The sequence below is a fragment of the Rhinoderma darwinii genome, chromosome 11, assembly GCF_050947455.1.
Source record: "Rhinoderma darwinii isolate aRhiDar2 chromosome 11, aRhiDar2.hap1, whole genome shotgun sequence".
Classification (NCBI taxonomy): domain Eukaryota; kingdom Metazoa; phylum Chordata; class Amphibia; order Anura; family Rhinodermatidae; genus Rhinoderma; species Rhinoderma darwinii.
In genome coordinates, this window is record NC_134697.1 from 82,431,171 (window position 1) to 82,447,717 (window position 16,547).

Consider the following 16,547-nt stretch of genomic DNA (forward strand, 5'->3'; position numbering starts at 1 on the left):
GCCTCACTTTAGTTGGGGGCCTCTATAAATGAACTGCTCCATACAATAAGAACCCTTTATTTGGCCCTGGGCAACACAGAAGTTTGCACCAATCTGCTTTTAGATTCATTAAAGTTTATTAAAGGAGTTCTCCACTTTGAACAATCCTTACTTGTTGGAAGGCTCCCTTGACAATAAGCTGATCACACATTGTCTCACTGCTGGGACCCCCAGCAATCAGCTGTAGTTTATGGGGAAACCTAAAAGTAAGTGTTCAATTTCCCTGCAGCGCCACCACAGGGGAAATTAAGTGTTACACACTGCCCATTTAAATCAATGGGTTGTCTGTGTATTCAAGGACAGGACAAATCCTCCAGAGTGAGAGACACTCTTTGTAAAAATGGGTTTTCTACTGGATATCCCCTTTAAACTAAATCATCAGATACACGATTAAATTACAAAGTGAACACAAGAGCTTAGTGCACGTAAGCTTTACCTCTCAACGCCGGTAGACCACCTTTAAAGCATTGAGGCAAACAAAAGTATGCTATGTATAAAATAAAACAATGAACCTTTTATTACATTCTTGTGCTTATGCTTCCTTTATTAATGCTGTTTATTTTATTTAATTTTTATCTGTTTTATGTTCTCATTCACCTCCACTCAGTAACATCTCCTTGGCTATGGAGTTTGGAGAAACAAGGTTGTTTGAGAAAGGGTTTCTCATTGCAAAAGCCATAACATTTTTCAGCTTGTTTAGTTTACTCTTATCCATCTGGTGCTTTGCCAGACAAGGACTACACAGATCCTTCTCATTTACAAGATAAAGGGATTTAACTCGTTGGATGGTTTCCTGCTGCTCTTCCTCTGTTTTCTCTTCTGGACTCTCGATAGGGTTTCTCTTGGTATTAAGCTTCTTCAGTTTAGGCAGCTTTAGTATGCTGGGGGGCACCGACGTAAATTGATTATCAAATAGGCTCACTTCCTTAAGCTCTTTTAGATTCCCTATTGTAGTTGGCAGCACGTGAATGCTGTTAAGTCCTAAGTTGAGTTGACGCAAGTTCTTGAGGTGGCTCAATTCCATGGGGACACCATTTGCTGTCAATTTGTTGTTGCAAACATTTAGATGTAGGAGGTTTTGTAACTGGCCTATGGACTCTGGAAGTTTTTCTATCTGATTGCTGTGTAGGTCAAGCCATCGTAGATTCTGAAAACGCTGTATCCAATCAGGGATCTTGTGTATAAAATTTCTACTAAGGTCCAACTCTTCTATATCGCATAGTTTCAACAAGCATTTGGGCATAGCAGCAATTCCCATCTTAGAAAGATCCAGTCTTCGTTTCCCATCAAAAGTGATGCGGATGGAATTCTTGGCTGCTTTTAGGGTTAGTTTCTTACCCTTTTGATTTCCTTTGCGCTTTGGCATTTTTCTGAAATTATAGTTAAAAACGAAGTTAGAAAATCAACATCACATATAATGCAAAAGTACAATCATTCGATTTTTTAATGGAGTTATATGGAGAGCTAAAAAAATCCCCCAAAAATATTGAAATGTATGAAAGAGGAACTAAACTTTCAAAAAAAACTTCTCACATGTTATAGTGACAATGTCAGAAGTTTTAGTCCGTGGGGGTCCGAGCACTGAGACCCCCACCAATCACTAAAACATAGCTGCAGAATTGCTTGGGTGAGCACGGAGCTGCATCGTTTCTGATCGACTTTTCTCGAAAAGCCGAGCAGTTGGTGCACGGACCCATAGACTTTCTATTGAGAACGTACAACCATTGCTTGGGTTTCTGAAAAAAGCCGATTGGAAACCAAGCGGCTCAGAGCTCACCCGAACACTTCTGCGGCTTTGTTTTAGGGATCGGTGGGGGTTTCATAAGTTTTGATCGGTGGGGGTTCGAGCACTGACATGTCAGATTTTTTTTTAAAGTTTAGTTACCCTTTAATGTGATCCAGGGGAAGAAGATTTTGGTGTCTTGTCTGTAATACAGGTGATGTAGACTGTAGTGTAGTGTTGTGTAGTGGGGCCATGCATTGGCAATGTCAATCTCCGTGTCCAGGACAGCACAAACTGTAAGTACAACTCAGGCTGTATTGAAGATTTTCTGACAAAAACAATCATTTGCGAAATTAAAATAAATATATAAATATGTGTGTGTGTATATATATATATTACAGTCATGAAATGGCTATAATAATAATAATAGAGACTATATGATCAATAGATCTAATGCCTATGACGGTGTTCAAGCTGAAACAAAGCTGTGGGGCATTCTCAGAGGGAAAGGAGATGGCAACAACCCAGGCTAGTGCACCCTTCTGTACTAGATTGATAGCACCTACAGTCACAATGGTTACTTCTATGCCTTATAGAGGCTCTGTCACCAGATTTTGCAACCCCTATCTGCTATTGCAGCAGATCGGCGCTGCAATGTAGATTACAGTAACGTTTTTATTTTTTTTAAAACGAGCATTTTTGGCCAAGTTATGACCATTTTTGTAGTTATGCAAATGAGGCTTGCAAAAGTCCAAGTGGGTGTGTTTAAAGTAAAAGTACAACTGGGCGTGTATTATGTGCGTACATCTGGGCGTTTTTAATACTTTTACTAGCTGGGCGCTCTGACGAGAAGTATCATCCACTTCTCTTCAGAACGCCCAGCTTCTGCCAGATCACGCTGTGACGTCACTCACAGGTCCTGCATCATGTCAGATGAGCGAGGACACATCGGCACCAGAGGCTTCACTTGATTCTGCAGCAGCATCGGCGTTAGCAGGTAAGTCGATGTAGCTACTTACCTGCAAACGCTGATGCTGCTGCAGAATCAACTGTAGCCTCTGGTGCCGATGTGTCCTCGCTCGTCTGACACGATGCAGGACCTGTGAGTGACGTCACAGCGTGATCTGGCAGAAGATGGGCGTTCTGAAGAGAAGTGGATGATACTTCTCATCAGAACGCCCAGCTAGTAAAAGTATTAAAAACGCCCCGATGTACGCACATAATACACGCCCACTTGGACTTTTACTTTTAAACACACCCACTTGGACTTTTGCAAGCCTCATTTGCATAACTACAAAAATGGTCATAACTTGGCTAAAAATGCTCGTTTTTTAAAAATAAAAACGTTACTGTAATCTACATTGCAGCGCCTATCTGCTGCAATAGCAGATAGGGGTTGCAAAATCTGGTGACAGAGCCTCTTTAATGCCTAAAATTAGTATTGTATGTGAAATCATTTAGTAATTTTACTGCTCGAGAATACTGCCCTCAAACTACAGTAACTTTTGTAAAAATTGTTTCTCCTGCATAAAAATGGCAAACAAAATAAAGGGATATTGCTATAGAAACCAATCAGAATTAGAAATAATAATTTATTTTTCCAATCTACTCTATAAAAATTTGAATTATAATTAAATTACTCACTTTGCGCCTAAGCACTGTTTTTACTGAAAGAGTATATATACTTTTTGCAACCAATTATCTTTTTATTATCATTACTCTAATGCATCTAAAATAAAAAGCAAAGTGATTTTGCAAATAGTTTTGATTAAAAAAAAATCTATCATTTGTGTCTATAGCTCTTGTAGAAACAAACCTATTTGTCTCCATGGTTACAGACTACAAACAAACCCTGTGTAGTCATACTCCCATCAGATCCCTATTTCTTGTTGACACACATTCAGTCATGTTAATTTTTTTTCAAGTTGATCATGGTTGTGCAAAGGCAAATTAGTTAGGTGTGCTCCAGGGTAGAAGGGTTGATGCTTTTCAGCCAGTGCAGTACAACACAGCAAATCATTTAGGGTATGTGCACACACAAAATAAAAAACGCCCCGTCAAAACAGAACGCCGTTTTTCCCATTGAAATCAATGGGCAGATGTTTGGAGGCGTTCTGCTTCCGATTCTTCAGCCGTTTTTCGGAACGTTTACGGCCCGAAAAACGGCTGAAAACACTCTGTGTGGACATACCCTTAGCCCTTAACCCTTAGCCTCATCCCCTGAATATATGGATAAAGCATGTAGGCAACAGAACCGAGTCTAGTGCATAGATATGGTAATAGATGAAAGACTTATCTATAGACACGAAAGAAGTACCAAGCTTACTGCAAAGGTATGATAAAGGAACCAAAGTTACCATATTTGTGCAGTAAAAGGACCAAGCTTAGGGACCTCCGCTGCAGATCTAGCCGAGATTGCCGGAGAAAATAGCGCAGCATACTGCACTATTGCTGCACTCCAGTAAAACAACAAACATCCCGACAGAAAGCCGACGGAACCCATTAAAGTCAATCGGTTTCGTCGGCCGCCGGTGGTGTCCATCGTGCAATGGAACTGTTGCTTCTGTTATTCTCTTGTTCTGCTCCTCTGTCAGAGCAGAACAACGGTACACGCCAACGCTGGTGTGAACATAGACTTAGATGCAGAAAGAATACAGTAAATACACAACAAAGCCCACTGCAACAAAACTAAACCTGTGTCTTCACTGTGGCAGCTAGGGAAGCTATTATCTAGTTAAGGGGTAAGCAAACTTTTTTATACGTGTGCCAATTTAAAAAGAAATAAAAAATCAAAGATGAAGTACTCAGTGTGCCATGTAGTACATGAAAGTCATATAACACAAGCTGATTACTTTAGTAAAATCTCACACAAGCGCTGTGCGTTCCCTGGCTCTGAAGAACCAGTAACAGCGCACGCTAGAGTCGGGCTAGGTTTAGGATGAAGAGCACTTGTGGGGCTTAGGACTCAGCATGCCAAGCAAACACGTCCCGCAAGCCGGCTGTGGCACACAAGCCATCGGTTGCTGACCCCTGGTCTAGTTAGTACCTAGACAACTAGGATTTTTTGTTTTATTATTTTGTTGGACCTGTAGCGGCAGAACGGGCTTCTCCATCATCACATGTTGCGTGATATTCCCATTTTGTGCATCTCCACACTCTCCATAATCATGAAGTGGATGCTTTAGGTTTCGCCAGCATTTCTACCATGATATTACAAGAACAGTACTAACCTTATATTACTTAGAATACAGTAGCGGTAACACTAGTAGATCCCATACAATTGTGCCAGTCTTATATCAAAGCTCTATTAAATGTGGCAACCCTTGCAATGCCATAAAAAATATGACAACAATATTCTTGTGCAGGTCTGGACAAATCCCACTCTTCCCAGTTTGAAAAAGTTAGGAGCCAGCAAGCAAATGATCAGCTGCAGATTGTTTGGGGTCGTTCACATCTGTGTTGGAGGATCTGTTAGGGGCTTCCGTCGCAGATCCGACAGAAATTACCGGAAATAATAGCGCAGCATGCTGTGCTATTGTTTCTGTTAAAACCACGGACACCTCAACCTCAACCCCATTGAACACATTTGGGATGAACTAGACCGGAGATTGCGAGCCAGGCCTCTCATCCAACATCAGTGTCTGACCTTACAAACGCTCTTCCAGATGAATAGCAAAAATTCCCACAGACACACTCCAAAATCTTGTAGAAAGTCTTCCCAGAGGAGTAGAAGCTGTTTTAGCTGCAAAGAGGGGGTGACCAACTCCATATTAATGACAATGGATTTAGAATGGGGTGTCATAAAAGCTCCTGTAGGTGTAATGTGTAGGTGTCCCAATACTTTTGTCCATATAGTGTGTGGGTGTGTATACTGTATGTAGATAAATAGATAGATAGATAGATAGACAGACAGACAGACAGACAGACAGACAGACAGATAGATGATAGATAGATAGATAGATAGATAGATAGATAGATAGATAGATAGATAGATAGATAGATAGATAGATAGATAGATAGATAGATAGATAGATAGATAGATAGATAGATAGATAGATACTATATGGCCTAAAGTATTGGGACCTGCTGGGCTTCGTACGTAGCCCCCATCGGACAATTAAATAAATATGAAACAAAAAAAGAATGCTCCCCTCACCGGTCAGCCCCTCACCGCTCATCTTCTCCCCTCTGGCTCCCTCAGCATGCTGTGACTCATAAAAAGCACTCACACAATGCACTGATGACATTGAGTGCTGCTTCGCATATAGGGCTCTGTTGCTGCTTGGCGTCAGGACTTTGTATGAGCCGGGGGGACCCGGAAAGGAGAAGAGGAGCGGTGAGTATACTTATTTTTTATTTTATGGCCGATGGGAACAGGGGGAATTTGTTACCTCTTAGCGTATGTTCACACGCAAACGCAAAATACGTCTGAAATTACGGAGCTGTTTTCAGGCGAGAACAGCTCCTGAATTTCAGACGTAATTGCAAGTACTCGCGTTTTTCGCGGTGTCCATTACGGATGTTTTTGGAGCTGTTTTTCAATAGAGTCAATGAAAAACGGCTCCAAAAACGTCCAAAGTAGTGACATGCACTTCTTTGACGCGGGCGTATTTTTACGTGCCATCTTTTGACAGCGACGCGTAAAATTACACCTCGTCTGAACAGAACATTGTAAGACCCATTGCAAGCAATGGGCAGATGTTTGCGTAAAACGCCTGAATTACGTCTGATACGTCTGAAAATAGGTCGTGTGAACATACCCTTACTCCAACTTTCTTTCTATTAAGACTAGCGGATGACATGCCAATCTTAATAAATTCCCCCATCATGTACAACACAGGTGGCACCTGTCCTGCCTGATCAGTGACAGTACTAGTGACAGCAAAGTATCCCCATATGAGAACCACCGACCCGCCAAGCTGTGACTGCTAGAGTCTCCATAACAGGGACAGCCAAGTGCAAGCGTGCCTGAAAACCCTGACAACCACAGACCGGCATAACAGTAATAGCCAGTGTACATTATAACAGGGACCCCATAAAAGTGACAGTGTCAGAGTGCTGCCATAACAAGCAGTCATTCACAAGTCACTTATTCTTTCAGTGCTGATCTCTGGTGCAATGACATCCGCAGGTGACAAGTTGGACAGTTATATTCTGATTATATCATGCGCATTATTTCCCAAATATCTGTGTCCATGCGAAAACACAGATACCACGTTCCATGAGTCCATAAAGCCCACCTTGTTGTTATGCTTCTGAATGGAAAAACACTAGGGTTCCTTTCTACTTGTGTTGTCATACGTCTGATGCAACTGTCCACTTTGCCGTCATCCATAGCAACAGATTATTGATTGTTACTCAGCGTTTGGTGATGTACAGTATGAAAACTGCGCAATTCTTCAAAATATTATAGCAGAAAATTATGCTGTTTTATTCTGCAGGACAACTGGCAAAGCCGCAATATCTGGTCAGGTCAGAAAATTTTAGAAACAGGATTGGAAGAATAACAAATGATTTTTACAAATCAATTGTCATTTACGACTCCTTCACACAGGTTATTACATACCGATAAAAAAAACCACCAAAAAGTACTGAAAAAAAGGAAAAATTAAAAATTTAAGCAAAAACTACAAAAGCAACAGTTATTTTATTAATTCCATTATGGGCAAAATGGGGAAGGGGGTGTAAAAAAATAAATAAATACCTAGAACATATTGGGGCAGATTTAGTTATGTGTCTGCAGCTCGAAAATGTTGTAAATTGTGCCACAAATTGACATTGTTTATTTCTTCTTAAACCAGACGTTTGCGCCTGACTGACACTTTATAAAAGTGTTCCGGAAAAGGGGGCATGGCTTTAAGATGCGCAATCGGGCACCAAAAAAACTGGCACCAAATTCTGTCGTAAACAAGGTGAAATTAAAAGTGGTATAAGAAAGAGAAAAAGGTCTATCAGGTCAAGTAAGATGCGGCAAAATTTATCATACAGCATTCTCCTCTGTGATGAATTTGATGCGTCTTCTGTCTGCCTTCTCTACGTTTACACTGTCTTAATCTTAGACTGCATTAGTACATCTACAACATAGTGATTTGGGGGGAAAAACACCACCAGGATCAAAACTGCATGAGAAATGGCGCAAGCAAATTGGGGAAAAAACATTTTTTTTCCTAATTCGTCAGCAAATATTGGTCTCTGTATTAAAAAAGCCACAAAAATGTAACAAAAATGGTGTGAAAATATTTAGGGTATGTTCACATGTGGCAAAATTGTTGCGGAAACTTCTTGATTGAGAAATACACTCCATACATCTGCATGAGGTTGTTTCTTCAAGCCCCATGTTTCTTCAAGCCCCATGTAATGACGGGGTAGGGAGACAGACAGATGAGCCCTAATCTACCCGCCACTCAGTCCCTGCCTACTTGCACGGCCCGTCCTAGGCGACGGCGTACAACTGGGCGATGGTCCCTACGCTCAATAAGTGCAACACCGTGAGCAACAAGAGTACTGAACGAGCCAAGTCAAACCAGGAGTGTACGAGGTACCAAACGCAGAGCAGGAGAGTAGTCAGTAAAGCCAGGGTCAATTTGAAGCAGAGGTCAATAGTATTTGCAGGAGCAGCAGAGCCAGGAAACCAGACAGAATCACAGGCAAAGGAGGAGCAGGAATTGAAGGTATAAATAGACAGAGGGCGGGAGCTAGCACCGTCTGGCCAGGCTGTGATAGGTTCTCCCACTCCTCAGCCTCCCAGCCTGAGTGGTAGCAGATCGAGTCACTCTAACAGACCTAGGCACAGATGCAGGCTGATTAACCACGGGCGTCGACAAAGAAGCTGTGTCAGGCAAATCCATTACAGTACCCCCCCTTTTATGAGGGGCCACTGGACCCTTCCTAGGTGGACCTGGCTTGTTGGGGAACCGAAGATGGAACTTCCGGAGCAATAACCCGGCGTGAACATCCCGGGCGGGTACCCAAGTCCTCTCCTCAGGCCCGTAACCTCTCCAATGGACCAGGTACTGGAGGGAGTCCTGGACCATCCTGCTGTCCACAATCTTGGCCACCTCGAATTCTACCCCTTCAGGAGTGAGAACATGGACCGGAGGTTTCCTCGGGGTAGCCAAGGACGGGGAGCATCTTTTCAGGAGGGAGGCATGGAACACGTTGTGTATCTGAAAGGACGGGGTAACTCCAGCCGGAAGGAGACAGGGTTAAGGACCTCAATGATCTTGTACGGCCCTATATACCGGGGAGCAAATTTTTGGGACGGGACTTTAAGGCGCAAATTTTTTGAGGACAGCCACACCAGATCCCCGACCACAAACAAGGGGTTAGTGGAACGTCTCTTATCTGCCTCAGTTTTTTGGATGCTCTGGAACGCCTCAAGGTTCTTCTGAACCTGGGCCCAGACTGTGCACAGTTCCCAATGAACGAAATCTACCTCGGGATTGTTGGAACCACCAGGTGAAACGGAGGAGAACCGTGGATTAAACCCAAAATTACAGAAAAAGGGGGAGACCCCCGACGAGTTACTGACCCGGTTATTAAGGGAAAATTCGGATTTTCTGATTCTGATTAGTCCTCTCAGTTTGGCCATTAGTTTCAGGATGGAAGGCCGAGGAGAAGGACAGATCAATCTCCAACTTCTTACAGAAGGCTCTCCAAAACAATGAAACAAATTGTACCCCTCTGTCAGAAACAATATTGACAGGAACCCCATGGAGACACAGGATGTGTTTGACAAACAAGGTAGCTAACGTCTTGGCATTGGGTAGTTTGTTGAGGGGTACAAAGTGGGACATCTTGCTGAAGCGGTCTACTACAACCCACACCATCGACTTGCCTTGGGATGGAGGCAGATCGGTGATAAAATCCATGGAGATATGGGTCCAAGGTCTCTGGGGAATGGGCAAAGAAAATAGTAAGCCCGCTGGTCGGGACCTGGGAGTCTTGGACCTAGCACAAGTTTCACAATAAACGATGTAGGCCTTAACGTCTTTAGGCAACCCAGGCCACCAATAGGTTCTAGAAATGAAGTGTTTGGTACCCAGGATGCCTGGATGGCCAGATAGTGCAGAGTCATGATTCTCCCTGAGTACCCTTAGCCGGAATGGCAGGGGAAAAAACAACTTGTTCTCAGGAAGGTTCTCGGGAGCTGAACCTTGATCAGCCGCAATTTCGAGGGCTAAGTCAGAATCAACAGAGGATATGATTATACCTGGGGGCAAAACACAAGCAGGATCCTCCTCAGGAGGCGGGCTGGCCATGAAGCTACGCAACAGTGCATCAGCTTTAATATTTTTAGACCCAGCCCTATGACCACACAGTTGAATCTAGTAAAAAACAACGCCCATCGAGCTTGTCTTGGGTTTAGCCTCCGGGCAGATTCTAGGAAAACCAGATTCTTGTGGTCGGTAAGGACCGTTACCTGGTGCCTAGCCCCATCCAGGAAGTGGCGCCACTCTTCAAATGCCCATTTAATGGCTAAGAGTTCGCGGTTGCCAACGTCATAGTTACTCTCAGTGGGGGAGAATTCCTGGAGAAGTAGGCACAGGGACGGAGATGGGTAAGACCCCTGGTACCCTGGGACAAGACAGCACCCACTCCCACCTCGGAGGCGTCAACCTCCACGATGAAAGGCTCCATTTGGTTAGGCTGAATCAGCACTGGGGCAGAGACAAAGCACCTCTTAACCCCTTAAGGACGCAGCCTAGTTTGGGCCTTAAGGCTCAGAGCCCATTTTTCAAATCTGACATATTTCACTTTATGTGGAAATAACGTCGGAATGCTTAAACCTATCCAAGCGATTCTGAGATTGTTTTCTCGTGACACTCTGGGCTTCATGTTCGTGGTAAAATTTGGTCGATATATTCAGTCTTTATTTGTGAAAAATTGCAAAATTTAGAGAAAATTTACAAAAAATAGCATTTTTCAGAATTTAAATGTATCTGCTTGAAAAACAGACGGTTATACCACCCAAAATAGTTACTAGTTCATATTTCCCATATGTCTACTTTAGATTGGCATCGTTTTTTGAACATTATTTTATTTTTCTTGGACGTTGCAAGGCTTAGAACATAAACAGCAATTTCTCATATTCTTAAGAAAATGTCAAAAGCCTTTTTTTGAAGGTACCAGTTCAGTTCTGAAGTGGATTTGAGGGGCCTATGTATTAGAAACCCCCATAAAACACCCTATTTTAAAAACTAGACCCCTCAAAGTATTCAAAACAGCATATAGAAAGTTTTTTAACCCTTCAGGCATTTCAAAGGAATTAAAGCAAAGTGGAAATGAAATTTGCAAATTTCATTTTTTCTGCTGAATTTCAATTTTATTAAAAATTTTTGTGTAACAGAGAAGGTTTTACCAGAGAAATACTACTAAATATGTATTGTCCAGATTCTGCAGTTTTTAGAAATGTCCCACATGTGGCTCTACTGCGCTCGTGGACTAAAACACAAGCCCCAGAAGCAAAGAAGCACCTAGTGCATTTTGAGGCCTCTTTTTTATTAGAATATATTTTAGGCAGCATGCCAGGTTTGAAGAGGTGTTGAGGTATCAAAACAATGGAAACCCACCAGAAGTGACCCCATTTTGGAAATTACACCCCTCAAGGAATTCATTTATGGTTTTTGTTATCATTTTGACCGCACAGTTTTTTCACAGCACCTATTTGAATTGGGCTGTGAAATGAAAAAAATGATATTTTTTCCAATAAGATGTCATTTTTGATCAAAATTTCTTATTTTCACAGGGAAAACAACATACCCCATTTTGTTGCCCAATTTGTCCTTAGTGCGGCAATACCCCATTTGTGGTGATAAACTGCCGTTTGAGCCCATTGGAGGGCTCAGAAGGAAAGGAGCGCTATGTGTTTGTTGGAGTCCAGATTATGCTGGATTGGTTTTCGGTGCCATGTCGCATTTGCAGAGCCCCAGAGGTATCAAAGCAATGGAAACCCACCAGAAGTGACCCCATTTTGGAAACTACACCCCTCAAGGAATTCATTTATGGTTTTTGTTATCATTTTGACCACACAGTTTTTTCACAGCACCTATTTGAATTGGGCTGTGAAATGAAACAAATTATATTTTTTCCAATAAGATGTCATTTTTGATCAAAATTTCTTATTTTCACAAGGAACAACATACCCCATTTTGTTGCCCGATTTGTCCTTTGTGCGGCAATACCCCATTTGTGGTGATAAACTGCCGTTTGGGCCCATGGGAGGGCTCAGAAGGAAAGGACCACCATTTGGCCTACTGGAGCTTTTCTGGTGCTAAGTCATGTATGCAGAAGCCCCTGAGGTACCAGTAGAGTTGAAACCCCCGAGAAGTGACCCCATTTTAAAAACTACACCCCTTAAGACATTCATCTAGAGGTGTAGTGAGCATTTTGACCCCACAGGTACTGTGTAAAAAATAATGCGCAGCAGATGGTGCAGAGTGAGATTTGCAATTTTATATATATATATGGCATGTCAGTGTCCGATGTAGTGTGCCCAGCATGCGCCACCGGAGATATACACCCCTTAAATTGTAATGTGCGTTCTCCTGGGTACGGCAATACCCTACATGTGGCTGTTATCAGCTGCCTGGGCATACGGCAGGGCTCAGAAGGGAAAGATGAGGGGGGTAAGCTGTGCGGAGTGCATCAGGGTAAATTAAAAATCAAGGAATGTATGATACATTTTAAAACAATCTTTTATACAGAGCCCTGTTTTTTTGGGACACGTGTCACATTGGTATATTGTGTCCTTCCTTATCCCCCTCTTATAGCAGACTCTGCACCTCTTTTGACTCTTTCCCTTTCCACCGGTTTGGGGAACTTCTCCTGGAAAGTGTTGCCCTGGTACGATGCGTGTGGCCTCGCTTCCAGAAGTACTGGGTGCCCCCCCTTCCTGGTCCCTAAAGATTAGATCTTGAAATTCCAGGAAAGTTCCCCTCTGGCCTGCACATCGACGTAGCATGTACGCATTGTACAAAGCCATCTGTATGATGTGCCCGGCCAGCTTCTTATACCACACCGCATGGCGCTGTAGGGCTTCAGGACTTGATTTGACAAGTCCACCCCTCCCATGTACCTATTGTAGTCCAGGATGCAGTCTGGTTTGGGGGTGGCCTTTCCTTCATATATCCTAAATCTGTAGGTATACCCTGATGCACTCTCGCACAGCTTATACATCTTAACGCCATACCTTGCCCTCTTACCCGGCAGGTACTGGCGGAATTGAACCCTCCCTTTAAAATGTACCAGGGACTCATCAATAGAAATACACTTCTCGGGGGTGAATGCTTGGGAAAACCGGGCACTGAAACGGTCTAATAGGGGTCTCCGTTTATACAAACGGTCAAAACTTGGGTCATCTCGGGGTGGGCACGGCTCATTATCAGTATAATGTGAGAAGCGAAGTATTGCCTCATTTATTTCTTTTTTTAGGTTCCAGTTACATAGTTACATAGTTACATAGTTAGTACGGCTGAAAAAAGACACATGTCCATCAAGTTCAACCAAGGGAAGGGAAAAGGGAAGGAAAAATTTCTACACATAGGAGCTAATAATTTTTTGTTCTAGGAAATTATCTAACCCTTTTTTAAAGCCATCTACTGTCCCTGCTGTGACCAGCTCCTGCGGTAGGCTATTCCATAAATTCACAGTTCTCACTGTAAAGAAGCCTTGTCGCCTCTGCAGCTTGAACCTTTTTTTCTCCAGACGGAGGGAGTGCCCCCTTGTTTTTTGAGGGGGTTTTACAAGGAACAGGATTTCACCATATTTTTTGTATGTGCCATTAATATATTTATATAAGTTAATCATGTCCCCCCTTAGTCTTCTTTTTTCAAGGCTAAATAGGTTTAATTCTTTCAATCTTTCCTCATAACTTAAATTCTCCATGCCCCTTATTAGCTTTGTTGCTCTTCTTTGTATTTTTTCCAACTCCAGGGCATCCTTTCTATGAACTGGAGCCCAGAACTGAACTGCATATTCTAGATGAGGCCTCACTAATGCTTTGTAAAGTGGCATTATTACATCCCTGTCCCGCGAGTCCATGCCTCTTTTAATACACGACAATATCCTGCTGGCCTTTGAAGCAGCTGATTGACACTGCATGCTGTTATTGAGTTTATGATTTACAAGTACACCCAGATCCTTCTCAACAAGTGAATCCGCCAGTGTAGCGCCCCCTAGGACATATGATGCATGCAGGTTGTTGGTACCAAGATGCATAACTTTACATTTATCTACATTAAACTTCATTTGCCAAGTGGACGCCCAAACACTTAGTTTGTTTAAATCTGCCTGTAATTCATGAACATCTTCCATAGTCTGAACTATATTACATAGCTTGGTGTCATCTGCAAAAATAGAAATAGTGCTATTAATCCCTTCCTCTATATCATTAATAAATAAGTTGAATAATAGTGGTCCCAGCACTGAACCCTGGGGTACACCACTTATAACCGGGGACCATTCAGAGAAGGAATCATTGACCACAACCCTCTGGATACGGTCCTTGAGCCAATTCTCAATCCAATTACAAACTATATTTTCTAAACCTATAGTCCTTAATTTACCCATTAGGCGTCTATGGGGGACAGTGTCAAATGCCTTTGCAAAGTCCAAAAACACTAAATCCACAGCGGCCCCTCTGTCTAGACTTCTGCTCACCTCTTCATAAAAACAGATTAGGTTAGTTTGACAACTTCTGTCCTTAGTAAAACCGTGCTGGCTGTCACTTATAATGCTATTTATTGTCACATAATCCTGTATATAGTCCCTCAATAGCCCCTCAAACATTTTCCCCACGATGGATGTTAAGCTTACTGGTCTATAATTACCCGGGGAAGACCTAGAGCCCTTTTTGAAAATAGGCACCACATTTGCCCTGCGCCAGTCCCTTGGCACTATACCAGTCACTAGAGATTCTCTGAATATTATGAAAAGGGGGACAGAAATAACTGAACTAAGCTCTTTAAGAATTCTAGGGTGTAACCCATCTGGTCCCGGAGCCTTGTGCACATTTATTTTATTTTATTTAGCTTGGACCATCTCTACATTCATCCAATTCAGTATATCAACTGATATATTAACAGCACTGGCACCGGCTACATCAGCTGCTCTTTCTTCTGTTGTATATACAGAACTAAAGAACCCATTTAGTAACTCTGCCTTCTCTTGATCCCCTGTGATCAACTCCCCATTACCATTATCTAGGGGTCCTACATGTTCAGACCTTGGCTTTTTTGCATTTATATGCTTGAAGAATTTTTTAGGATTTGTTTTACTATCCTTGGCCACCTGCCTTTCATTTTGTATTTTTGCTAATTTTATTACATTTTTACAGATTTTATTAAGCTCTTTATATTTTACAAAGGCTACAGCTGTACCCTCAGATTTGTATTTTTTAAATGCCCTTTTTTTGTCATGTATTGCCCCTTTCACAGAAGGTGTAAGCCATGTGGGGTTTAATTTGAGTCGTATATACTTATTACCTGTAGGAATAAATTTTGCACTATAATAACTCAAAGTAGATTTGAAAATCTCCCATTTATCATTTGTTCCATTATTTGACATTAGTTCTTCCCAGTCTATATCCTGAATTGCAGCCCTCATCCTGGGGAAATTGGCTTTCTTAAAATTAAATGTTTTTGCCCTCCCAGCCTGCGTTTGTTTTTTACAGTATAGGTAAAATTTAACTATATTATGATCACTGTTACCGAGGTTTTCACGAACATTGACATTCCCAACAAGATCTGCATTATTAGAAATGACCAGATCCAACAGAGCTTCACCTCTAGTCGGGTCTTCCACAAACTGGCCCATAAAATTTTCCTGCAACAGGTTGAGGAAATGTCTCCCCTTTGCAGTTGAAGCCGAACCATGACACCAATTAATATCCCGGAAATTAAAATCTCCCATTATCACTACAGTACCCGCCTGTGCAGCCCGCTCCATCTGTTTATATATCTGACCTTCCATCTCCTCAGTTATATTGGGGGGTCTATAGATTACACCAAAAGTAATTTTTTCAGTGTTTACCTCCCTTTCTAGTTCCACCCACAAGGTTTCAACCTCCTCACAGTCTTCACCCACTATTGTCTCTTTCACACTCGCCTTCATATCACTTCTCACATACAGACATACACCACCACCTTTCCTATTTGTCCTGTCTTTACGAAAAAGTGTAAAACCCTGTAGATTTACAGCCCAGTCATGTGAAGAGTCCAGCCATGTTTCAGCAACACCAACTATATCTATATTTTCTTCCAGTATCAAGGCCTCCAGCTCCCCCATTTTGCTTGCTAGACTTCTGGCATTTGTGAACATACACTTTAACTTGCCTGTCAGTTTTTCACTTTTATTATCAGAAATGTGATTTGACATTAATCGGGCCTTTTTATTTACACTCATGTTTTGTAACGAAAGGATCTCCTTATCTTGTTGTCTAGTCCTCTCCCCACATTCTGTTTCTCCCCCCACCAATATAGTCTGACCCCTCTCTAACCTGGCTACCCCTTTTTTTTCTACATTGACCTCCCTCCTCAGCCCTAGTTTAAATACTCTGCCACCCCAGCTAGAATTCTCTCCCCCAGCACAGCGGACCCCCTTCCATTTAGGTGCAAATCATCTGCAGAATACAGTTTGTACCCCAATGAAAAGTCAGCCCAGTGCTCTAGGAACCCAAATCCTTCTCCTCAACACCAAGACTTCAGCCATGCATTTAACTCCCTAAGATCCCCAGCTGTCTTTCCTGTGATGCGCATGGCACAGGCAGTATTCCTGAGAATACAAC

The 16,547-nt window shown here is 42.4% G+C and overlaps 1 protein-coding gene across 4 annotated transcripts in view; it reads right to left on the bottom strand.

Annotated features, from left to right (window-relative positions):
- Window positions 1–594: 594 nt before the first annotated feature.
- LRRC18 (leucine rich repeat containing 18) overlaps window positions 595–16,547 on the bottom strand; it is a 53,837-nt gene continuing 37,884 nt past the window's right edge. For 3 of the 4 annotated variants that reach the window (XM_075842844.1, XM_075842845.1, XM_075842843.1), the window contains one exon: window positions 595–1,409. In XM_075842844.1, coding sequence (XP_075698959.1) covers window positions 629–1,405 — 777 coding nt within the window. In that variant the 5' untranslated portion in view covers window positions 1,406–1,409 and the 3' untranslated portion in view covers window positions 595–628. Of the gene's footprint in view, window positions 1,410–7,002; window positions 7,051–16,547 lie in introns of those variants that run through there. The other variant, XM_075842846.1, reaches the window with a different exon arrangement.